This window comes from Candoia aspera, chromosome 3, assembly GCF_035149785.1.
Source record: "Candoia aspera isolate rCanAsp1 chromosome 3, rCanAsp1.hap2, whole genome shotgun sequence".
Lineage (NCBI taxonomy): Eukaryota > Metazoa > Chordata > Lepidosauria > Squamata > Boidae > Candoia > Candoia aspera.
In genome coordinates this window covers 208,654,619-208,680,420 of record NC_086155.1, presented here as the reverse complement: position 1 = coordinate 208,680,420, position 25,802 = coordinate 208,654,619, and the positions used below count along the sequence as shown (strand labels likewise).

Below are 25,802 nucleotides of genomic sequence, written 5' to 3'. Positions count from 1 at the left end.
AAGAGGAAGGATTCAGAGATATGACTGGAATGTCCTGGGGAGAATGACAACTTATTGTTAGAGTCCGGATATGGTGGCAAGCCTTCAGCCATTCAGGCACCAGAACCAAGCCTAATCAGATGGCAACAAATTATTTTAATTATTCTCCTCTCTGTGGCTGCTTTCACAACATACTTAATCAGGTCATTACAGTGTATTAACCCATCTTCTGTCTTCCTACAATACACCGATCCTTAAACTAATCAAACAGGCTGGGTTCCACAGCCACCAAAAAAGGGAGGAAGGTCAACATCCCCTGGTGCAAATAGTCTGCAGCATCTTTCTTTGCTCTGATTAAGCACATGGTGTAAACACAGCCCTTGTTTTGGTTTTAAGGGAGTCAGCTTCCTGGTTTACTTTTCTCAGTTTGTTTTTAAACAATCCTGGCTTTGCTCTGGGCTCCTTTAGGAAGAAGAGCGTATGAAAACAAATGCAGAAATCGTTTGGCTGGAAGGCTGTTTCAACAGAGGACTGCCCTGGGATGCGAAGGAGGACCCCAGGCCACTCGCTGCAAAACAGCTCCTCTCTTGTTCCCATGAGAGCTGGTCTCTTCAAAGAAGGTGGCCCTGCCAATGGATCAGCAGGTAAAACCAGCTCCACCACTCGAGGTTTACTCGCCCTGGCACGGCCATACCAGCTCAGGCGGCTCTTTGGAGGTCAAACAAAGCCTTCAAAACTATTGGCCGCTGGCCCAGTTGCACTGCAATCCGGCTGACTTTTTGTTTTGTTTTGTTTCCAGGAAACTTCAGAAACCCGAGGACAATGCCAAACGCCCTGGGAGCGCTCGATTGGCGAAAGAAACAAAAGGAGGTAGCTGTTTCTGTCGCGTCTCTCTGAAATGGAAGCGGTGCTCAGGGATGGGAGCGATTGCGGACAGACTGCTGACCTCAGCATGGGAGCCCAAAGCCAGCTGTTGCCCCTTCCAGGGCTGTGGTCGGAAGAATGCAATTCTGGAGCTGCCGGAGCAGCGTTTCTCAACCTTGGCCCCTTTAAGATGGGTGGACTTCAACGCCCAGAATTCCCCAGCCAGCATGCGCCGATCTATGCGGTCGCTAGGAGTCGTAAACGACTTGATGGCACATAATCAATCAGTCAATCAGTCAGTCAGTCAGTCAAAATTGCGGGAGCGGGAGACGACTTTTCCCGCTTGGGAGACGATGCGGGACGCGGACAGCCAGCGCCACGGGGGCAAGGAAGCCGCACGGCGCCACGTGGGCGCGCCCCGGGCTAACCCCCAACGCGCCTGCTCGCTCTTCGCTCCGCACGTCCCGGGAGAGCAGACAGCTGCGCTTCGTGGCGAGCGGGGCAAGGCTGCTTCAACCATCCCCAGCTGGGGCTCCCTCATTAGCCGGACGGCTGAGAAGCGAGTGCGTCACAGTCCGGACACACCTGGGGGGCGCCCGGTTGGGTAACGCAGCTGGGCAGCCACCTGGCCTCCCCTGCTCCCCTTCGCGACGTCATCGCCCCACCCTTGTCCCGCCCCCCGCCGAGGATAGGCGGCCGCTGCTTTGGGCGGGCCCCGGTTTCGTCCTTTGTGTTCTTACCGGCGGCTCCTCGCCCCGCATCGGGCCCCGCCCTCGGAGAGCGCGGATTGGCGGGGCTTAAGGGCGTAAATTGTGAGCCGCTAGGCGCCTGTCCGTCTTTGGGAGCGGCTAGCGATTGGAGGAGGCGGCTGTTTGTCTCGTGCCCTACGCGGAGCTGTGCGTCGGGCCATTGACTGGCGTAGGGCGTGGGCGGCGAGAGCGGCCGGCGGGGATTGGGCGAGCGCGCCGGTGGGCGTGGCGCGGGGGCGCCCGCCCGCCGCCTGCCCGGGGAAGGAGCCAAACCAAGATGGCGGCGCCTGAGGCGGCCGGAACGGGGCTGACCACCGCTGGCTGAAGCTGCGCCCGAGCGACAGCATGTCGGGGCCGGACGAGCGGGAGCCCGGCGGTGGGGTGGCGGCCGCGGCGGCCGGCGTGGCGGCCGCGGGGCCGCTGGTTCTGGGGGATGCGGCGGCGGCCGCGGGGCCGGGCCCGGGGGGCGCGGAGGAGCCGGGGGCCCCGCTCGGGGGCGGCGGGGCGGGCGCGGGGGGCGGCGGCCGGCAGGGCCAGGCCGAACCCGGCGGCGACCGAGACTCCGACGCGCCGCCCAAAAAGCGGCTCAAGCTGCCTGGCGGGGCCGAGGGCGGCGGCGGCGGCGTGAAGCTGGAGGAGCGGCTCTATTCGGTGCTGTGCTGCACGGTGTGTCTCGACCTGCCCAAGGCCTCCGTCTACCAGGTGCGGCTTCCCCCTCCGGCGCGCCCCTTTCCCATCCACGTCCGCCGGCGTCATCGGCGCGTTAGGGGGGCGCCCCAGTGGGGGGAGAGGGGCTGCGGCCGCCCGGGCCCGCTGCGGATCCGGCGGGCAGGCCCAGCCCCCGGGGGGCTCCCGGGGAAGGGGGGCTCCCTGCGGCCTCGCTCCGGGGGCGGCCCCGGCCTCGCCTCCGACCCTAGGCCTCTTTCCAGGCTGCCTGGCTCGAGGTGGGGGTGGTCGCGAGGTAAGCCTTGGGGGGCTGTGGCGCTCGAGGGGGAGCGGCGCTTGTGAAGCGGATCCCCGGAGGCTGCGGGCCCCTTCAGCCGAAGTCGCGCCCTTTCGTCGGCGTGCGAGTCCCGCCTCAGTTCATGAGCCAGGAAGGATGCCTGGGAAAGGTGTTACCCTGCTCTAGGAAATGACATCCTGTGCGTGGTCCTCTTTGAAGTACCCCATAGATGGCCGTTTTTGAAAATGAGAATGAGGGCAGGAAGGAATCTTCCTCTTTTGGGGGGTGGGCGAGCCGGGGAGGGAGTTGCAGTAACCTGTATGCTAAAGGTAAGTATGGAATGGTGTGGCATACCAGCTCTTTGAACTGAAAAACAAAGAAGGTAAGGATAGGGTTGCAGTCAGATTGGTACTGAGATGCGTAAATACTTCCACTTTGCCCAGGATGACTGTGTTTATACAGGTGTTTTGTATACAATATGCTGTCCTCCCATCATCAAGTAAAGCTGGAAAACAATCTGTCTATGTTGCATCTCAGTCCCTTTCCCCTCCCACCTTCTGCCTGGCTTCCACTTTTGTCTGTTCTTCAGGTGTGATCTTTTCTTATCATACATCTATCTCCCTGTTAGGTCTTACAGTTAGCAGGTTTAGCTGTCAGTTTTTGTAACACAGCCCCGTAAGTTGTTTTGATTGAGCCTTATTTTGAGATAAAGTGCTCTGGGAAAGGAAATGGTACTCCGGGAGTCTTTTTCCTCCTGTTAATATTTTACTTGCTTTAAAATTGCAGGAAGAAGGGGGGGCTATCCATAATAAACAAGAATAAGCTACTGCATGAGTTCGTCTTTTGTGGTAGAATTGATGCATATTTACTGCTTTGTCATAAACTTGGGTTCAAAATCATCCGTTATAATTGGAAGGCAGATTTAGACCAGCCAGTGTATTTACTGTTCTTAGCGGTCACTGGCACATTATCCTTTCTGCTTTTTACTTTTTAAATTTATAATTGGCCATGAGAACATTTTGCCTCTTGATGTGTCTGCATAAAGATATATACTGGAAAAAGGCAAATTAGTTATAACAGAAAAGTATTGGAGACTGAGGGAGGGGGCTACAAGAAGAAAAAGAGCTCATCTAGCCTGTGGGTTGATAGTGAGGTTTACGAAGATTGCCTGTCACTGGCAAACACTGTTGGACAGATGTGCTTGTCTCCCCCCGTAAGGTATCCCCAATAAAGCCTTGCTATTAGTTTTTTTAATAACTAGTGGTTTGGATAAAACCCCTAGTGCAGAAGAGTTTGAGCCTCTTTTCCTCCCACCCCAATTTACTTATTTCACAAAATGTTAATACTAAGATTTTAGGGCTTGGTACTGAAATAAGTACTTATGTGATCCTTACAAAAAAAGAAGAGGGAGAAGTTAAAGATGCTTTCTAATCTGAAATGGAGAGAGGTTGGAAAAGAAGTACAGACATCTTTTAATGCTCAGAATCACTGATTGATGGGAAACAGGCGTTTTTACAATTAATAGTAAGTCTGCTGACTAAAAGCATGTGCGATTTAGGCTTCCCAGGCCACTGGATGAATTAAGATGGTAGCATCAGGTGGATAGTCTGTTTTGGCTCTGTGTTCCGGCACGAAGGAGTCCTGCAGGGTGGCACAGTGTGGTCTGTCAAACTTAGTCCCCTTCTTACCATGAAGTCATTCTTCAAAGTTCGTCTTTTGAGCATTCAATTCTTTTTGTGCTTGAGTGGAGCACTGTTTCCCTTTCCAATTCCTGTGATCATTTTAGGTCCGAGAAGCCAGAAAAGCCTCTTTGGACAAGCCAGTCAAGCAAACAAGCCAAGAGTTAAATGGACTTTTGTCCAGTTATGCTTTAATCATTCCTTTCCAGGGAGAGGAAAGAATGGCCATCTGTTCTCTTCCTCCTTCACTCCCTCTTTAAATGTTTGTTTGCATTTAATTGGTATATAACAGGGACTGAATTCAGTAAAGCTGTGTGACCATGTAACAGTGGCATGTGATTTGTGTTGGTTAAATCTCTAAATGTGAAGGTCATTACCATGGTGGTGTGGCACTTGTTGTGTGCACCCTAATTATATCTCCATGGTATTTTCTTTTTGTAATATACCAGTATGTTAGAATTGTGCCGTCTTCATAAAATGATGGGGAAGCGCATAGGTGGTTAAACTCTGGGCTAATGAAATTGTTCGTGTTAGTAAAGCGTCTGCGTTTCGAATCTGGTGATTGTTGCTCTCTTGCATAAGGCCACACGTAAGGCGACTAGGCTTGTAGTTTTTACTTTTATGTTTTTTCCTGGGGATTCCAATTATCCTACTAATTAAAAATGCTTTGAGCTATCTTGGAAAATCATTGTATGCATTCATTACCGGGGGAGAGATGGTCGGAGGCAGGGGCAGGCTGCTCTTGGGGAAGGGGGGTTGGCTATTTGAAGCCAGTTCCCACTTCTGGCCCCCAGTTCTCAACCAACAGGTTACCAGGTCCTTGGAGCCCTGGACTTCCACCTGTTGCTGCTGAATGCCAGGTCTGCCTGTAATAAAGCTTGCCTCATCCACAGTCCTACTGTGAATGAAAGGACAGAGCTGGCTTGGGACGGAGGGGGTATTTCCCTCTCAGATGTGTCTTTTTGCGTCTTGCACCAGCTGCAGGGGAAGGGAGCTGGATGGTGGTGGTGGTGATCTGGGAGACTGCTGATCTCAAGGGGCACTGCCCTGCAGACAACTGAGGTCTTAATGGTAACGTTGGATTCTAGGGACAAGGTGGGAATACTGGTCATGTACCATACTCCCTGCTGCAGGGCACCTTCTCTGCCTGAGCTGCTTGGCATTATTCTGGGGATGGCGGAGTTTCTGAGGCTGATTGTTCTCCGGAACCTCAACTTGCCTGGATCTGTCCTAGGGCATCCAGTGTCCAACACATATTGGAGGCCATGCACTAGTTTTTTTTTTCCTTGTGATCTAAGACTTGGAGGATGTTAACATTTGCCCTTTGTCATGGTCGGATCATTCCCTGACTGCTGTAGAGATCTCTGGTGCCACAAAGCCCCACAGGGAGGAGGGGCCTACTTGACTGACCTGCCCCAGGCCCTTAATGGAACTGTATTCCTTCCAGAGGGTGCAGGGAGACTTTCCAGAGCTGGTGGTAGGCCCTTTTGCCGAGGCCTTAGCCACCTGCTGGAACAGGGAGGCGGTAGCAACTCTGGATGAAATTGCACCTGTATGGCCTTTCTGGCTGGTGGACTTTACCGTCAGAAAAATGGCTCAGTGAAAGATGCCTTGAGACCCAAAAGCTGGAAGTTAAAATAGACGCGTGGGGGCAGGGCGGAAGGGCTTGGTTTCCTGAGTAGCTCCAGGGAATTAAGCAAACCAAGGGATGCCGACAGCGCCAGCAGCACAGGGCAAATCTAATCAATAACAGATTAGAGCCCGTACTCAGACCTATGTTGCGGCAATAAGACTGGCAAAAATATGACTCTCTCTCCACTCTTACTGCATGTGCAGATGGTGGTCCAGTGACTCTCTTCGAAGTGACCCATACCCTGCTGGGTAAAGGTGGGCAGGAAGACCATCTAAGGGGTCACTGTGAGGAGTTCTCCATGGAGCATAAAGTCACTCAGATACACATAGGGCGCGACGCCTGCTGGGCAGGTCTTCAGCTGATGGCTGTGGCTCCATCCTGTGATGCTATCTGGGATGTGTTTGATCTTGTGAGACCTGAGGAAGTAGGCAGGGTCCCCTACGACAGTGTTTCTCAACCTTAGCAACTTTAAAATGTCTGGACTTCAACTCCCAGAATTCCCCAGCCAGCCTCCCCTTTTGACTGTGAGGAAAGTGGTTAGGCTGCTACTGCAGAGAGCCCTGGAGGAAACATTACTTGGTTCCTTATGGAGGTGGAATTGATGGTGCCGATCAGGATCTTTAGCAGTGTCCCCTCAGAGGTTGTTACCCTCGGGGCCAGTTAAGTATGCCTTTTCATTTCCTAGCCCCTCTTCCGGAAAAGCGTGCACCTGATAACACGATCCACCTGTTCCTCTCTGGCTTTTAGGAAGCTGGCGAAAACCTAGTTATTCCACCAAGCCAAGGATTGTGAATTTGGATTTCCTTTTATTATTGCTAATGTTGTTATTCATGATTTCTGGTTCCACGGGAATATTTCTAGTTGCTGTTTTTAACTGATTGTATGGTTTTAGTCCCAAATGTGTTGCAGAATTGTACAGAGTCAGCGGTCTGGAGCAGCCTATATGCCCAACAAATAAGTAATTACTCTATCTAGAGTATTTGCTGCTTTCCTCTTGGTTTGAAGTCATTTTCAGAGCTCTAATAAAATTAGTTGATCTTGGTTTAACATCTACTGTAGAACTGAAGAAGTAACACGGATACTCTCATACTGTAGGAGTAGAAGGGTGAACAGAGAACAATGGCTGGTTCAGGTTGAGCCATCAAAAATTAAAAGCGCTCTGCTTGTTGTATTCGCTACTCAAGGAATAGCAGGAGACTTTTTTGGAAAAGCTGCTTCAGTTTAGTCTGTGGCAGCTATAAAAATGGTAGCAAGTTTGGTAAGAAAACTTGGTGGAGAAGCCTTTTTTTTGGCTATGGTCACTTGTAGACAGTTCTAAAGCAGATGGGCCTACAGCACAACAGGATGTAAGATGACTTCTGCTTTTTCTGTGGCCATAATTTTTCTCAAAGCTGTAAAGAGCCATTCGCAACAAAGAGCTTTAGGGCAAGTGTGTTTTTGCTGCGATCAAGAAATATGGCTACTCCTTTGGAAATAATTACTAAATAGCCGTGAAAAAAATTCTGTATCCAGGCAGAAAAGAACATGCAGTACGTCTGTCTGGATCCCTCTCAACAACTTGTGGTATTTCCTTATCTCTGAAAACTTGCTGGGGAGAGTACCATTAAAAAAATAGCAGAACCTGATTACTTCCTCTCTTTCTGTAATATTAAAATACACGGGCTTGATAAAATCTAGTTTTTGTGAATTAATAATTTTTAGTCTGAAATTTCAGGGGTCTAGAAAGCTTGATCTGCAACTTTGAAAGAATTGGATTCTGGAATCCCTCTGGAAAATGGCTGATTGCTCTCCAGTCCAGCTACATTCTGGCTCTTAATGACCCCTTGCAAGCAGTGGCAGCAAGTTAATTTGGGGTGTGCTGGAAGAGTTGTGCCAGCCTCCCTTTTAAGGCACTGTTTTATTAATTTGATAAACTCTCCTGAAGTGATAGCTGGGTTAACAAGCATTTTTATATGAGAATAAGCTGGCAACGATATAACAGCAATGTTTTTGAGGCTTGAAAACTCCCACAAGAAATTTATCTACTTATGTTTGCCTGGGTGTTTCAGTGTCTTGCCCTCTGTTGGCAAAAATAACTATGACCTCCTTCCGCTGTGTCCCTTGTATCTTGGGTGTAGGTGATTTTGTTTGAAAGTCACAAAGGAAAGCAATCTAGTGATATTGGAGAGCCAGTTTGGTCCAGTAGTGAAGGCAACGGGCTAGAAACCAGGAGATGGAGAGTTCTAGTCCCGTCTGAGGTGACCTTGGCCCAGTCCCCCTCTCTCAGCCCAACTCTCCTCGCAGGGTGGTTGTTGTGGGGAAAATAGGGAGCATTGGGTATGTTCCCTGCCTTGAGTTATTTATAAGAATAATAAAGGTGGGATGGATAGATAGATAGGGTGAAGAGTGAGTTATCTCACTGAACCATCAGAGCAAAGTACAGGAGTTTGTCATTGGACAAAGGCATTTAAAACTTAGCAGCTGCGTTGATTATGGGATTTCGGGGAGTTTCAGTGGAAGCTGTAGAGGGCATCAGGTATGTCTGGGCTTTCTGGGAGCTGTAGTCAATTTTTTTTAAACTATGACCTACATTAGTCCACATATTTTTAGCTATGGGTTTTATCTTTTTTTTAAACATGCACATGTGGTATTGCTTCTCCTGAAGGTGAGGTAAAATTAAAAGGATTATTTGCTATGCCACTGATTTAAAAGAAGATGCACTGGAGCAGCAGTATAAAGAGATGAATGGCAGGTTGACTGCTAGTCTTGAATGCTACGAATGTTCAGGAAAGGCTGTCCTTTCTAAAGAGCTTGGAGATCATAAATATGGTTAATATTAATTATATTTCAATATGATCTACAAAGTGCTTTGCAATTTTTTTATGGCAGATATCTTAACCTCTATATTATGGATAGTGGGATTGATACAAAGCAGTTTATTTATCCAAATACCTGTGTGAGATACAGCTGAGCGGAGATTTCAGCTGAAGTGTAAATTTGTTTTACAAAAGCAGTAGCTAACTTTTGGCTTGACAAGAAGGTTTTTGATTTGACTTTTCTCCATTTTTTATTTTAGTCTCTAGAAGGAATAAATGGAGCACAAATACAAACTAGGATAATAAATAATTTATTCAGTTTAAATCCTTCCTTCAAGTAAGCACTCATGATGGCTAACTAGCATGGTTAAATAAGCTAAGATTTGTATAACCTCAGAATAATCCATAATTTTGTTATTGAAATGGGCCTGTATGTCACATTAAGTTGATAAAAGCTGTGCATTATGTGATAAAAAGTTAATTCACCATTCATAAAATCATCTTTGTGTGTGCAGTAGATCGTAGTAGGGAACAAGCCAGATCTCTAGTAACTCCTCTGGAATTTGAAACGCAAAAGCTTGATAAGCTTCTGCTGAGTACTTGATCAGCTTGGAAGATGACAGGAATGTCATGTTCAGTGCTCAGAAGAGCATGGTGAGAAATTCCTTATCCTTTCTTCGCGGTTTGTATCATTTTAACTAAAAGGTTGCTGTGCACTCCATTGGAATTGTAAGAGCCTTCCTAAGAATCTTGCATTTATATACATTTTTCAAAATACGCTCTCTAGAAATCCCACTTTCGTATTACAGTTCTTTCATTCTGCCTTTCTCTCAGGTAGAGATCCAAGGTCTGACTTTCCGCTGAAAGATCTCAATGGTTGCCAGAAGCAACAATAATCTTTCATTAAGGCGCAGCTCTCATAAAGTAGCAAGCTGTTTTTTTGTTTTTTGTTTGCTTGCTGTAGTGCCCAACTATAGTCTGACTATATGAGAAGAAACCATGCCTACCAGGTTGAGAGGAGAGAGTGACCTGGCTCAAGATAGCTGCATGAGTATTTGACCTTAGGTGTTCCTAAGTAGTAGTGCAGATTCCTCAGGTAGTTATTCAAATTGGCTACACCAGACTGGCTTTGATGAGGTTCTGCATCTCTTCCCCCACTATTACTGATCTATTGGATGTGAACAATACCAGCTACCAGCTACATGCTTCTGCATTGTACTTGAGTTATTTTGGCAAAACCAAAAATCTCCTAAAATATTCCTCTTCCTTCCAGCATCCCACTCATATAGAAAGCATTCTCAAAATAACAGGTAAAAAACCTGATACAAGCAATAGACAAAACACTTGCGCAAACACAGATGGAAATCTATATTTTTGCTAGGATCTTGGGATACCATTTCAGTTGTGTGATAGAAGACCTTGGTCAAATAATCTATCATTTGGCTTGTCTGAATATGACTTGCTCAACAAACCATGCTTAATATCTTGGTTTAGTGTTATGCAGTCAGTAGTTCTCCTTAGAGCTATTTCTACATTCTTCCCCTTGCCAATTTCCATATTTGAATATGGAATATTTGAATATTTGAAATGGGATTGAATTCAGGCAATGTCTGGTACCAAGGAGACTCATGCCGATGGCTCCCTTTATAATGGATTCCTAGTTAATTCGGCAAAGGGGGATTCCTGCTGTTCCTTCATCGACTGGAATGTGTTGCAATCTTTTGTGGAAAGCCTGCAGCCTTCATGCATCAGGTTCTTTCTTTGTATGGCAGATGCTGCATTTCATGTTGCATTTTTTCATTTCTTCAGCTTGCAGGCTCTTGGACTGCTTAAGCTGGTAGAGGTAAAGCAGCAGCTAAGGAGAGAGAGTGATTTGGCCATAACTGCTAAAGGAAAGGATTGATTGACTTCTTCAGGACGCAGGTGGTATCACCTTTTTGTAGCAGATGGAATGCAAGATTGTGATCGGGAGGCTAGGCTCGGAAGCTGAAAATCATTCCGGAAGGTGAGACCGCTTCCATGAGACCGCCAGGAGAAGTGCGTGGATGTAATCAGCAGGCGTGGACTTTGACTTGAGGGTGTCTTTAGAAAAGCACGGGTTGATTGTTTTTGGAAGCCAGATCAGCACATTTTGTAGCCCATTTAGCAGGATCATACGAAGTTAGTCGTAACCTTGGGCAGGGAACATTCACAATATTAGTATAGTCTATGCTCATCTTTCAACGGAATTGTACAACTCAGACTTTGTGCAACTCAGACTGTGCTGCTGAATGAAAGATGCCTTGAAACCCCCCCTGAAACAAAGGGGAGAGGAGGACAGTGGTGGAAAAAACAAGTCAATGTAGCATTCAGGTGTGATTTTATTTTATTTTATTTTATTTTATTATTTTATTATTTATTTTATTTTATTTTATTATTTATTTTATTTTATTTTATCATTTATTTTATATTATTATTTATTTTATTTTATTATTTTTTAAATTTTTTTATTTTATATTTTATGTTATGTTATGTTATTTTATTTTTTATTCCTCCATGGTGTAAGAGTGTGACATACCTGGGATCCCTGCGGGGATGCCTACAAGCTTTCAACACACAACTCAGTGTGGAAGCAGTGATGGTGGAGAGGGAGGATATTCTTCTCTTCCTCTCAGGGCCAGTCGCTGTCACCCAAATGCCGGCATTCTTTTCAGCCTGGAATTCATATAGAGCTGTCCTGAACTGTACAACGTGCAGGGCAAAACTGCCCTTGCTTTGCCTTCTTTGATGCAGCTCCCCTCATTCAGTTAGTGGCTGAAGGTTTGAGATAGTTCCGGCTCAAAGATTTTGACTGGCTTGTGCTGCAGTAGGCAAAGACCACTCCTTGGGTTTATACCTGAATTTAATTGTTCTGCTTTTTTTGCACAATTAAGGTATGAAGCTCCATGTGGTATTTTGAGTTACTTTAAACAAGAAAAGCTGGCGTCTTGTTTCCCAAATCTCTCAGGAAGACTTTCAGAAATGAAGGGGTGGATGTGTCTGCTAGATGCAATGGAACACAGTCCTTTCAAGGCCACAGGCCTGCCTTTGTTTCTTAAACACTGCAGAAAGAACCAGTTCCACAGGAATTTGGACCTTCTAGATGCTGTTCCTCATCAGGAAGTACATTAGGAATATATTAATATTTATGTGCATTGTTGGTGCAGCACTACAGTAGCAAAGGAGAGGTGAGATTTGTCTACTTAGGTGTACACTGACCAAACATGCCATTCTGTACACAGAATGCACAGAATGATGGAGAAAGATTTCTGCATTATCATTAATGTTGGTTTCAACTGGTCAGCAGATGTGTAATCTCTTCCCAACCTGCTGCCCTTTAGATACATGAAGACTACAGTGCCCAGAATTCCTAACTACTCTTGACTGACACCTTGGAGCAAAGTGGGACAGCTTTTTCTAGGTTAGGCTGCAACTCCTGACCAGCCAGAAAGCGAAAAAGGTCTTTTGTTGGTAGAGTGATATTAGAAACTAAAGGATTGAAGAATGATCTTGCTGGCATTCTGGTCTCCCAGCGGCCAACCAGATGCCTCTGGATGCTTGCAAGAAGAAGAGGGAGATGTAACCCCTCCTGTGGCTATTTGGAGGCATGTGCCTTGCAACCCGAAGCTTGCCCTTGAACCGTCTTTCATGAATTTGTCCAATGCACTTTTAAAGTTGTCCAAGAGAGTGGCTTTCACTCTCCCCAAGAGGACCTGCTGTGGGTCCCTTAGTGGAGGGAACGCCATCAACAAGATGTGGGGGGCAAGCCTTCTCGGGGATGGCCGCTCTTCTGTGGGAGAGCCTGTCCCTGATATCTGGTCCTCCTTCACCTTATTGGGCTTCCCAAAGGCCATAAAGACTTGGCTGTTAGGAATGCTTTGGGGATGTGGAGGCTTAGGCAACCCCCAGGGATGGCACTGTAGCAATACACTGATTGACTGATTGGTCCTTGAATGTTGAACATTTTTACTCACCTCAGCGTCTTACTGCTTAGTGAGATCATTTATGAACAGGACTTGGAGGAACTCCATTTCGTTTCCCTCCATTAAGAAAATTGCCCATTTATTCCTACTCTTTGTTTTCTGTTTTTACCAGTTAGTGATCCTTAAAAGGACAGGTCGAGGCTTTTTGAAAATCCACGTGTAGAGTGTTGATAGGGTCACTTTATTTACTTATCAATCAAACCTTATCACCGCCCATCTCCCTCCCAAGGAGGGACCCTGGGCAGTTTACACTTCCATCAATATGCCCGTTGACACCTTTTCCTGCATAGCTACAGACAGCTCAGTTTGTATCAGTGTATGTATAAAGCTGGAGCGTTCTTTTATGCTCTAATGTGCGTGACTTTGTATTTACTTAAATGGCATAAGTGACTTTAGCGGTCTTGAAGAGCTGAACAGGATCAGCCTTGGTTGAAGCTTAAATGGAAGACCAGCAGGGCTATAGGCCAGACTGGGAAGTTGGAAAAACGTTGTAGTGGAAGGCAACAGTAAACCACTTCTGTGTTGTCCACCAGAAAACTACATGGATGTATCCATGAAGTCAGGAGTTGAGCTTGATTCAAAAAATTATAGATACGTCTTTGAACATGGAATGTTTGGGACTCCTCTAGGTGGTTTCTTGCTCCGCATTCCATGATTTTAATTAAGTTCCATCTGTTGAGACACAATAACCCAAAGATCAGGTGCTTTTCCTTGACAGCAGATTTTCTTACCTTGAAACTGCTTCCTGTTGTGATAGTATAAGCACTTCAAAATAATGTTCCACAATCATCTTTGTCTTGTGTAGGACTTGTAAAAAAATCCCTCCACATTCCTGAGCTCTTGGACAGGCTGAGAAAAGAAAGGTAGGCCTTCAGAGTTGAGCATAATGCTGCTCTGGTCCCTGCTTTTGAACAGCTTGGGCTCGAACCCCTTGAGTTTGCATAGGGTCCAGTTCAAAGCAAGAATGTTGGATATGATCTGTGAATGCTTACGCAGAGGTGGGCAGAATTCTGAATTATTTTTCTGTTCGTGCTGTTTCTCACTAGAAGAGGCACCATCTTCTTTTTGTAACTATGTCCAGGAATGCAATAAAGGCCTTTATCAAACAGATGCCACTTTAAAATGCAAGCACCTGCATGAGAATCCTGGGGTGGGCAGTGGTGAACCTTTGAAAGTGGCTGAAATGCAAGTGTGATGCAGACAACAGGGCAACTCTTTGGCGCTGTCTGTGGTAGAAGGCCTCTGAAGTTTTAATCTCCCTTTTTCTCACAGTGTACAAATGGTCACTTGATGTGTGCTGGATGTTTCATTCACCTACTGGCAGATGCCCGGCTGAAGGAGGAACAGGCTACCTGTCCCAATTGTCGCTGCGAGATCAGCAAGAGCCTTTGCTGCCGAAATCTCGCTGTAGAAAAAGCAGTGAGCGAACTGCCCTCAGAGTGTGGTTTCTGCATGAGGCAGTTCCCTCGCTCTCTTCTGGAAAGACACCAGAAAGAAGAATGCCAGGACAGGTAAATGGCATTGCTCACTCTTTCTTATGGTGCTACAGCCGAATTGAAGGCAAAACCACTGGAGCTGCCTTTCCCAGCTCTGTCTCTGTTATGGTGGATACAACTCCCAGGGTTCCTGGCCAGCCCAAGGGTGACCACATCTCTTGGGATTCTGGAAGGCGTGGCTCAACACTTTAAGAGAGTCCCAAGCTGGCAAGGTCACCTTCATTGCCTGGAACGGGCAGATCTTGGGGGACTGGTGGAAGCTACCTCTCGCCAGCAGCACAGCGGTGGGGGTGGCCCGATGTGATGCGTTTGGTGAAGACCTATTTCAAGGTAGTTAAATTCAGAGATGGTAGAGCATGATTAAAAAACTTCCCCATATTATATTCTAATAGAACCTCACTTGGTTATCTAAATAAGGAGAGCTGCCTTAGGGTGATCAAATGTTCCTTGCAGGTTTCTGCTAATTACGCTGGTGAATGTGACAGCTGTCACTCTTGATCTTACTAGAAAAGGATTTGAAAATTATGATACAGTTAGTATCATAATGCCATATGATGCATCTATAAAGAAAGGCTGAAGTTGGGGAGCTCTTTTGTTGACCGTTTCTTCCTTTAAATGTGGAACCTAGGAGATTTCTAAAAGCAGTCTTAAGTCGATCATGGAGGCCACCCACTGAAACTGACAACAGGTTCAGGACAGACACAAGGGACGTTGGCTTCACATAATGTATACCAGAATTGGAAGGGGGGTGCATGTAAGAACGTGGCGATCATGGGTTTAGATGGCTTCTACAAAAATCAGAGGTGTTCTGTTCAGTTTCAACAAATGTTGGCTCTTGTCCATGGTAGGATCAGATGGTCTTCTAATTTCTTTCATGGAGAGAATTGTCTCCATGGCAGAAAAATCTGGCAGTTGTGCCTCTTGAGGCCAAGAGATCAGCTTTGCCGTGTCCCGTTCTGGCTGCACTACAGTCTCGTGGCCCCATGCTGCCTCTGTCATGTGGCCCTTGCTTCCCATTCATTGGAGGTCTGCCCCACTTTCACTCTGCAGGGTGACTCAGTGCAAGTACAAGCGGATTGGGTGCCCGTGGCAGGGCCCTTACCACGAGCTGACTGTCCATGAAGCGGAGTGCACGCACCCCACCAAGACGGGGAATGAGCTGATGGAGATTCTGGATGAAATGGACCAAACGCATAAAAAGGAGATGCAGCTCTACAACAGCATCTTTGGCCTGCTCAGCTTTGAGAAGATTGGTTACACAGGTAATTACCGGGACCGGCCTGGCTTGGGACAGACGGGCCGATGCGGCAACTCTTGCTCCTTGCCTTTCTCTTCGTGTCTTGTTTCTGTGGTGTCTGCTGATTAACTTGTTTCTCCCACCTGACATACAGCAACTGTTGCTCGGAAGAGTGAGGCTTTGCTGGTCAGGCAGGGCTTCCACCCCACATGTTCATTCCTGGAGGTCTCCCTGTTTGGCTTGAGAATCCAAGTTTAAGGGAGGCCCGCGGCTTAATGGCACATGTCACCCCAAGGGATTTGGGCGGGGTGGGGAGTGGGAGGGAACGGCAAGTTCTGTGTGCACCATTGAGGCTGCCTGAGCAGAACTGAACGGCGCTTAAGCGTTCTTCCTTCTGTGGATTACTCCGCTGGGGAGCACTGGTGTCACACGGAAGAAGGATCTTTCCTAAATGCAGGTAAGGTGTTGCGGTTGTATTTGGTGGCTGACAGAAAAGGATACAGACTTGCGATTAAAATCAGTGCTGGTTCTGCTCCTTTCTCTATTTCTGTGTCCACTAAATACTGAGTTTTCTCTTGTTTGGAATTCTGGTGTTTTAATAGTGTGTTGATGAGCTTTATGCAAAAGTCCTTTCTTGTGGGGTGAAATATTTTAGCATGTCTTGCTTAGATGCTGTTCAGCAGGGTGACTGTTCTCTTGGTTGCTGTAGGCATTCTGAAAGTTTGTGGTGGGCTTTGCCTCCCCTGGAATTTGAAACAGCCTGTAATGTTCTAGTATGAAAAACTGTTCTGGTTTCATGATCTAGTACACAAAGCCAGCAACCTGTGCATGCATTCAGTTAAGAGATGTAAATACTCAGGGTGGGGAAAGAAAGAAATGTCGGTTTAGCCTGATGGATCTAAATTGCTCTTGCAGGTAAGCTTGTGGCTCTCCTTCTCTGAATCTCGAAGGAGGCGCAAAGCAGGTTCAGCAGAATTGCACGAAAAAGGCACTGTTAATGGCGGTGGGGTTTCTTGGAAGCGGGAGGAAAACAGATGCTGAAATCTCCTTTCCTTTCCTATAAATATCCACATTTTCTACAGAGAGAGTCTTCTTGGATATAGTCTGCTCTCCGACCCAACACATGCTGGAGCCTCAGGTCATGACCGCGTTTCTTAGCCCAGTTAAAGAAGGTGCTTAGAGCTTAGAAAGCAGACAAAATGGAGTCCTGGTGAACTCCGGCTGTGAAGGAAGGTGACCAGCCGCCGCTCGGCTCTGCTGAAAAGCTTGTTGCTCCTGTTGGGTCCCTGGTCACAGAGCCGGAACTGGGGTGGCCAGCAGTCCAGTCGGACATCCTGATGCTGCCAGACCTGAACGCGCCAAGGACACGGCTCTCCTGCGGAGCCCGGCAGCGCCCTGGCAGCCGGGCGGAGGGGCGGGGGCAGAGTGGGGGGCAACCTGCGCAGGTTGAAAGCTGGAAGCGGGGGGTGGCCTTCGCCCATCCGGTGTTCTCAAACACTGCGCAGCGCTGCCTGCGAGAGAAGAGAGGCGGAGACCTTCCTCTGCTCTAGGAAGGAGACGGCCTCTGGCCGGAGAGGCAGGTGGTGCTGCTCGACGCGGAGGGCACGAAAGTGCTGAGTCGGGCTGATTGTGGGGCTTGAATAACTCCGTCGCCTCCTTTGTCCAGGTCTTGCTGCGGCGCCCTCCTAGCGGTCCTCTGGAAACACCGAAGAAGCCAAACTTGCCCACAGAGGTGCCCTGTCCCCGAGTTTGTGCTGGGAGACGCCACTGGTTTTGTCCACCAGAGACTTTAAAATACTGAGCCAACAATTTTGATAAACTTGAATAGAACCAAGCACTTCGGTGCTCTCTGGACTCCGGGGTTTTGACAGACTGACACTGGATTGTGCTAAACCGTTTGGGTCTAACACCGGACCGAGTCTCGAATGGTTCAGTGTGCCGCTCTCTGGCTTCACGCGTCCAACCCCAGGCTGTCCTGCCCTGTTAAAAACTGAGAGCCGCTTCTCCAGCCACCTGTTCTGGGTTTGCCTTACGATGATGCGTAGCTGTGCCTTGTCATCTCAAGTTCTGTATTGTTAACGCTAATAAAATAAAGGTGCCATTTCCCCTGACTTGTCTGGTCTGATTTGGTCTTTGTGCACCCCACTGCCCGGGCACCTGCCAGGGCCCCAGAGCCATCGGCCTTGTTGAGCAGGGAGGTGTCCGGCCGGCCACTCCGGTCTCCCAAGGAATCTTACGTGGGTGCTTGAAGAGGCCTCCGAGCCGCTGTCTGGGAAGGCCTGCCCTGGGCTGCGATGTTGCGGGGCACGGCGAGCCACGGCTGGCGGCTGCTGAGGATGCGCTCCGCATGTGGCCCCGAGGCTGCAGCAGCTGTGGCGCAGAGAGCTGGACGAGGCCGGAAGACTGAAGACGCCCCCACCATGGGAATTCCTTCTGCCCCTGGGGAAGGGAGACGGGTCGTGGCCATCCAGCTCCCAGGCCTGACCGGTCCCTGACTCTTGGATGGGCTTCTTGTCACGCTGCTGAGGCGTTCAGATGGGCACGCCCTTTGCACTTGCAGTGGTTGTATTAACCGTATCTGAGCTTCCCTGTTGCTTCTCTCTCTCCACAAATCCTTAGCAATGATGAAACTGTGTTGTGGTTTTGCAGTGATAAAATGCATTGATTTTATCTGCTTTTCTCCTCCTCCCCCCTCCACAAAGCCAAACTGCTTCTGCCCCTAACTAGCTCTGAATGGCTACCCTCACCCTTGTCTCCTTTCGTCCTGGCAAAGACGGCCACACACAGTAGCTACAGGTAACTCGAGCTTTGTTTCTTCCTGCTTCAGGTTTCTCTTGTTTAATTGTGCTTTTCCCCTTTTTTCCTGCCCCCAACCCCTCCTTCTTGCTGTCTTGCAGAGGTTCAGTTCCGTCCTTACCGAACCGACGACTTCATCACGCGCCTTTACTATGAGACGCCCAGGTTTACGGTGCTGAACCAGACGTGGGTACTGAAGGCCCGGGTTAACGACTCGGAGCGCAACCCCAACCTGTCCTGTAAGCGCACCCTCTCTTTCCAGCTTATTCTCAAGAGTAAGATCAGCTCCCCCATGGAGTGTTCGTTCCTGCTGCTCAAAGGACCTTACGATGATGTGAAAATCAACCCGGTGATCTATCACTTTGTCTTCTCCAACGAGAATAATGAAACAGACTACATGCCGCTCCCCATCATAGACTCTGTGGAATGTAACAAATTGCTGGCTGCCAAGAACATCAACCTACGTCTCTTTATATTCCAGATACAGAAGTAAGCATAGCTAAACTGGGAGAGTGACCGAGAGAGGAAGGGGGAGACAGAGCACGCACCGCTGAACCAGCGTTACCTCGTATGGCTGCCTCAGCCCCGTTACAATTCCACAGTTATCTGATTATTTTAAAGAGGACGTTTTGCATGTGTGGCATACAACAGCTCTGAGCAGTGCTGCCTTCTTTGGTGCTCCCCACTTCTGCCCGGAAAAGGCGACTGGGGAGTTGGCTTGATGCAGGGTACTGAGGAGGCCTGAGGGGGCCTCGAGGGCATTCACCAGTCAATACATTGTGAAACGGCTGCATCCGTGTCGTGGTGGTGTGTGATCTCCGTGATGGGGTGTCGGGGGAGAGGTCCCCTCTGTGCTTCCATCCTAGTGGGTGGCCTTCTGTCCTGAGAGCAGCAAGTGTCACACAGCTTCGGGAAGTGGTGGGCAGATCTTGTTGCATTGGAATAAAAGAAGCGGGGCGTTCTCCAGCCGATACCTTCAGGGACCCCGAGAAGGGGGGGTTGCCAGTCTCCTACTTGGAGCGTGTGCCACGTGCCCCGAATGATGAGTTCTGCCGAGGGTGCTTCCTGGTGTGAACGAGCAGCAGAGCACCGCAAACTTCCATGAATGTATCAGTCCAGAGGATTCTCCCTGCCGCCCCCCTCGCCCCCCCAGCTTTTTCACTGTGTCTGAGCTGGTGACTGTTTGACATGAAGGCAGGTTCATTGGAGGCCAATGGCAGAGGGATCGTAGAAAGTTGGTCCTTTCTAGCAGGAAGCAGCACCCTCAAAGTGGCTTGAATTGCACTTCACAAAGCACCCAGAGACCCCTCCCTGTGGCTTCCTACACTGTCCTGTTTTGTTAACCATCCCCCCAGACCCCCCCCCCCCAACACAGGCTAAGAAGTTGCATAGAGCCAACCCAAATCAGTGCAGTTCTCGGAATGCAGGGTGATTTATTTTGTCCGTTTTGGGAACTTTCCCAGTATTTTGAACATCCTTGTGCAAATGAGTTAACAGGCTCTTCTAGTAATTATGCAATTTTACAGTGTGATTTTATGTATGTAAAAAGTGTGTGTGTGTATATATATATATATATGTGTGTGTGTGTGTATATATATATATATATATATATATATAAAAATATAGCAAGTTTATGGATGAGGATAGTGGGAGACATTCACCAAATTTCAGTGAGATCTACAGGGATATTTGCTTCTTGCTCTTAAAACCTATTTTAAAGTGGGATGGGGGAACGGGTGGTGGATGAAGTCTAGTATGTATCATGAGAAATATGTTGATTGTGCTGTCAATATTATTTCCTTTCTTTTCCTTCAAAACCCTACCTGGCATCCTCACCTCATTTTTTTCAAAGGAAGCTGCATGTGACTGCAGTTACACTTTATAGGAACTAATTGGATCAGGTATGTTTTACAAGCGTGAAACTGTGTTGCAGGTGCTTTCTTTCCTGCAGCTTGTACAGAGTAACAATATCATTTCTGTTCTCACTTGCATATTCCCCCTTTCTCCTCCTACCTCCCGACCACATCTAATTTTAGAAAAGTGGCTGAGTCTATAACAGCCCTCAAGTCCTGTGCAACTCACAGCTGTGTAACGGGTCATGCTTGCTGCTAGGTGGCTCCCTTGTTTTTTGTTTTTGCAAAAGCTGGTGGGCTGCCCTACACAACTCCAGAATTCAGTTTGGCTAGTCGCAAAGACTGTCCTGGTGGGGTTTTTTGTTTTTTGCTTCGTTTGGACAAAAGCACGAATCCATTGGTAATACGATGGAAGGTTGGCAAGCTCTTCACCAGAATACTTCTGGGATGTTCCAGCTTCTGAGGTGTTAATGGTTCTGCAGAAGGCTTGGCTTGGGGGACAGTCCTTCCGGCTTCTTGTTTTAAAATTTGAGAAGTGGGTGAATAGCCCGGCTTCTCCTGCAAGATAAACAGCAGAGGAAGAATGGTGAGTCACACACACTGTTGTTTCGGTTCAGGTTTGAAGATTCCCAGGCAGGAGTTCTCAAAGCCCCAATCTGTTTGCATCAGTCTGTCTGGCTCTAAGGTGCGGCAGTGACTTTAAACTAGGAACTACCTCTTGATCTCTGCAAAGTAGACTGCAGGTTATTTTTGTGTGACTTTTTTTTTTTTGTAACTGGCACATCCATGGTTCCTTAGCCTTTTGGCTAAGATCAAGTGAAAATGCCCATTCTCTGTTGTAACTGGCACTTCTTGATAGCCAGCAGTCTGCAAGATTGTTCTGAAAATGATCTATGAAGAGTAACACACGTAAAGTTATCTAGATTACAAGCGTGCAGCTCAGTGACAACTCGTGAAGCCCACTTCCACCGAGCGTGTTTCCGTATGTATTTGGAGTGAAGATAATGATCGTGGCTTAATGCCCATGAAGTGCACACGAGAGAATGTACAGCATGTCTGGATATGAATGGCAGGGAGCTATAGACCAGCAGGACGTGCTTTTCCTAGGAGCAGAAGCCCCGTAAAGATAATTTCAAGAGAGCTGTCTTTCATTAGGACACAGTATTAGAGTCTCTCTCACCTTTGAATTGGAGCACTTGTGGAATTAAGATCTGTCCTCTCCAAGCTAGTGTGCTAGAAAGGATCTCACGCCCGGTATTTTCCTTGAAACAAAAGCCCATTTTACACTCAGAGTCTTCAGTGGCCAAAGACCTACTGGGTATGTGTAAAAAAGTGTCCCAGAGCCTGCCTTCCATGAGTTCTATTTAGGGGTGAAACCGACCTTGGGAAAAGTGCAGGTAGATCCGCCTTGTTTTGCAGCCGTCTGGAGGAGGCTGCACGCGTCCTCTAACTTTGTCCATGTGCGAGAGAGTGCAGGAGGAGAAGAATTCGTTTAGCAGAAGCTAGCAATTCTTTCCTCGGGAACAAATAGTTCTGTTGAAGTTTCCAGTGTGGGAGCTGAAGTTTGATTCCACGCACACACAGCATGCTGCTAGGCGTTCTGTGCGGCCCTGACATACTAGAGATTTCCAGAGTGATGAAGAGCGCCCACTGTACTGCAAGAAGGCATTGCTTGCCTGTCATGTTCTGCTGGCCTGCGCACCGCTCCTTTACGTTGAGAAAGCGGAGGAGGGAGCTACACCCAGGAAATGCTGGAGGGATGCTGCTATCCCCAAGGCTAGGCCCCTTTTTAGAAAAGAGACATAATCAAGAGCTGGTGTGTGTGTGGCAATTTGCATCACTTAGCTGATTTGACTGACTTTCCAAAGAAAAGGTGGATCTCAAAGAACGGGGTGGGGTGGGGGGGAGTTGCATTTCACTTGGCACTCATTTAGAGTATGTGAAAGGGAGGTGCACTGAAGTTTTGCAGTCTTAGAATGCTGCTGGAGAAAGCAGTGTCTCGACTCTCATTCTAGAGCTCATTTGAAGGAATCCAGCTTACGTGGATCTTTTTTTGCTGGCTCTCCTGTCTTTCTAAATACATCATTGAGCCTGAAAGTGGAAATGTTTTAGCAGATGACCTCTTTAGTGGTCTTAGCGTATCTGCCCTCTTTGAAAATAGTTATGTCTGTACTGACGTGGCCAAGCATCCAGAAGTAGGTTTTATCGTGGCCCGGCCTTTTCCAACCTGCCATCCTCTGGATCTTTCCCAGCCTTGTGGGAATTGCAGGCGGGTATGTTTGGAAGGTGCCACGTTGGAGCAAACTGGACTAGTGGGTTGAGGGGGCCAAAGTAGAGGTTTGGGTGTTGGTCGCCACTTGGAGGGAACTACAGGCATGAGCGTCTCACAACATGCCTTGGATATTAGCATCTCTGTTGTCTTCCTGTTCTGCTGTGAGCAGGACTACAATATTTCACTTCTGGCTTTAAAAACATCCTTTTATCCCCGGTAAATTTCTTTGCAGGGAAGTTTTGTGTAATTACTTCAGTGCAGCCGGTCCTGGTCTTGGAAGAGCTCCCTTCAGGAGCAGCTGATCAACTGATGTTTTTTCCTTCTCTGCAGTGTAAACAGAAGAGGCGTGTCTGATGGACCTGTGCCATTGTCAGGGTGGGGGGGAGTGGATAGTTCTTGCCCCCTGCAGCTTCTCTTTCAGCACAACTCTTTCTCAAGATCAGTGCTAGATAGAGTCATCTGCCTGACTCCCTGGCTGTGATCCTGAAGACCTAAAAGATCTCTGCTGGACTCTGTAGATAGTGAAGGACAAGCCACTTTGAAGATGGAATAGACACATCAGAGGAGCCGGAACTCAGATCCATAAGGGCATCGCTACCCGACGGGCTATTTTCCGTTGCACAGCCTTGTAATTGGGCTCCTTGGGAACCCCTGTCCAGCCAGGGCCTCACTGCCAGCGCCTTTGCTTTCTGCCCCCATTTTCACCTTCCGTCTCTCCACTGCCTCCTTTCCCTGGGACTCCGTCCAACTTCTGCTTGGTAGCTGAGCCTTACCTGTCTAGTTCTGGCTAGACGACTAAAGATTGTAGCCTGCTTCTCTGTGCCAGGACCTAATGCCTGGCAGGCCACAAACCTCCTTACAGTATTCACTGTGGGTAATTTATTTAACTAGTGAATGTAGAGTTTAAAATAATTTAAAAAGAAAATGGCTTGTTTGCAAGATTGTATGTCCTTTGTACTTGGCCCAGTTTTCATGATTTGTGTTCCTGGTTTTGGGTTGCGCAGGGAGGGGTTTTCTTCTGACTTCAGAATCCAGCCAGGGGCTCCTGCTCAGAAAAATACGGGCGGGGCTGGGTTCTCTCTCCAGGCACTTTTCTATCGCAGGGCTGGCACCCCTGTCACGCCGACACCCCCCCCCCAACACGTGGGAGACATGGGGCAACAGTAGCAGGGAGGGGCTGTGGCAGCTTCAGCACCACTGCTGGGAGCCTGTTCATCGCTTCTGCTGCTTCCGTCCGTGTGTCTTCCCCATTCTTGTGAGCACTAAACATATACCTAAATGGCTTTTAAAATGAGGAATGGTTTTAATGTCGTTGGGAATGATTTCTTTCGTTCTTTTGTGGTCTGCGTTTCAAGTTTCTGTATGTAACGTAGTTAAAAAATATTGCCAAACCATGCTGTCTCCGTGTGTGTGTGTGTGACTGGTCAACGTGCAGTGCCTTTCCAGATGGGCTGTAGCGAAGTTGGTCTTCCCAAAGGGTGGCAGAGGCTGCAGAACCATCTACTGGGAGGGAAAACCCTCCCCTTTTGTAAAATAAAGATTTGGTGGTCTTTTGGGCACGGCAAAGTCTAAACAGAAAGTGCCAAGAGTAAGTCTGTGCCCACATGGCCTGTGACAGCAATCCTGACTCTCCCTGGCCCACACCCATTTTCCCTAATTCTTCCCCAACACTTAAGACCTTCAGCATTTTGTCCCAGTGAGTTTTGATATTTATACCGTCCCACCTGGGGCTTTCTGTGGGGAGGAGGGGGACGAGTCCGCCTGGAGGGCAACACCCTTGGGAAAACCTGGGATGAAGCCCACCTGTCAGTCATCTTTTAATCATATCCCACCTTTTGCTTAAAGACGGCTCTTGCAGGGCGTGTGGAGAAGGCCCTGCTCCTGCCATTTCTGTGTGGTTGGCCTCTGGAGCCATGGATGATGATCTGCACCCTTCCCTTCCTAAAAGGCTTTTGGTGACAACTTGGTTCAGGCTGCGGTGCTGCCCCCAAGGGCCAGGGAGGCTCCTCCTGATGGGCCCAAGCTTAGTGGCCCAGGCCGGTCCTTACCACTTAGAAGAGGATGAGAAGACTTCGGCATTGCCTGAAGTTGTGGCTTGCCACAAGGCTGGCAGTTTATGGGCATTTAAATATGTCTGGTGGGAATCAAACAGGAAGAGAATGCGCTCTATTTTTGGAGTCCTTGAGCAAATCCGGGGCCCGACATGCCACCCCAGTGGAAGCAGTGCAGCAAACTTAGCATGCACCAGGGTCTCTGAAGACAGCCTGTGATCCCCCCCCCATGCCTGCTTCCCAGTGAGGGTGCTGGGAGCCAGATCACCCCTGGGGTTTGTGCTCCCTCTGTGAAGAGCTGCCTATGAGAAACCCTAACCTTTTCACCCCACCTGAGCTCCTGTAGAGATTTGGAACCTATTTTCACTCACGTAACAGCAGATGCTGATTTGAAGAAACAGCAGGCAGTGGGGGAGCCGCATCACGAGGCTTCCAGGGTTGGAGAACCCCACAAATCCCTCCGCTAAATGTGGTTGCAACCCAATGGGCCACGTAGTCCTGGATACTCTGAGCTGGTGGAAAGGCAGTCTCTTAACTCCTACAAATTGTGACATCACGTATCAGGGCATGTGTGGAAACGGCACCTGCTGCCCCGTAAGGCGCTTGTGTTGGGGTCTTTTTTTATTATTATTCCAGGTTTGCACATCCCCTTTTCTCTTGAAATAAAGTGGCCCAGGGCAGCAGGAAGGGGTGGTTGAGGCTTAGAATAGAAAGTGGTGTTTCTAAATATTTGTTCAAACATCTCATGTAAACATGCTATTTGTGCACAGTAGATATTTCAACAGCAGAATGTATGGAGCAGTAATCCTGAAGCTGGCAAATCGCGTGAAGAGCTGAGCTGAGCTGAGCTTCGGGCGCGGCTGAATGTGGGGTAGCTTGGTGGTCAGGGTTGGTTCCTCGTCTAGGGCAACTACAGTTTAATCAGGGATGGGGAACCTGTGCCTTTCCAGGTAACGTCTGAACTACAGCTCTCGGGTCCCTCCCAGCTCCCTTGCAGGGTTGCGAGACAGCAAGATGCAACTTGACCGCGGCTGCAGAACCACCGATGCCCCGCGCTGGACTAGACCCGGCGTTACGCGGGACCCTTTTCCCCGACCCCGTGCCTTCCCTGCAGGCGGGGAGTTCGAGTCGCAACACAGCCGGACGGCTGGGGGACGCAGAAGAGGCGGGCCGCCTCCGTAGGCTCCGAGCAGGGCTCGCGCGTCCCTCTGCGGCAGTGCAGCCCGCCGCGCCGTTCCGGGACGGGCTGAGGCAGGCCGGCTCCAAGCCACGGACGTGGGCCGGAGAAGGGGGCACAAGGCAAGCGGGGGAGGGGGGCTGGGCGACCATCCTCCCCGGGCGGCTCGCCCAGCTTTTCTCCACCGCGGCCGCTTTGAGCCGCGTGGCCTTCAACTCCCGGAACTCCCCAGCCAAGGCGTGGAAGGCAACGCGGCTCAAAGCGGCCGCGGTTGGCA

The 25,802-nt window shown here is 48.6% G+C and overlaps 1 protein-coding gene across 1 annotated transcript; it reads left to right on the top strand.

Annotated features, from left to right (window-relative positions):
• Window positions 1-1,840: 1,840 nt before the first annotated feature.
• On the top strand, window positions 1,841-19,685 carry ZFTRAF1 (zinc finger TRAF-type containing 1). Its single transcript, XM_063299771.1, has 4 exons — window positions 1,841-2,294; window positions 13,916-14,154; window positions 15,190-15,401; window positions 18,274-19,685. Exons 1-4 carry the CDS (start codon window positions 1,938-1,940, stop codon window positions 18,663-18,665), a joined length of 1,200 nt encoding a protein of 399 aa, XP_063155841.1. The 5' UTR covers window positions 1,841-1,937; the 3' UTR covers window positions 18,666-19,685.
• Window positions 19,686-25,802: the final 6,117 nt, after the last annotated feature.

Excerpts from the sequence above, each read along its gene's own strand:
- ZFTRAF1 (XM_063299771.1), top strand. The coding sequence starts at position 1,938 with ATGTCGGGGCCGGACGAGCGGGAGCCCGGCGGTGGGGTGGCGGCCGCG. Across the intron at positions 14,155-15,189 it reads AAAGAAGAATGCCAGGACAG|GGTGACTCAGTGCAAGTACA; the intron begins GTAAATGGCATT and ends TTCACTCTGCAG. Across the intron at positions 15,402-18,273 it reads TGAGAAGATTGGTTACACAG|AGGTTCAGTTCCGTCCTTAC; the intron begins GTAATTACCGGG and ends GCTGTCTTGCAG.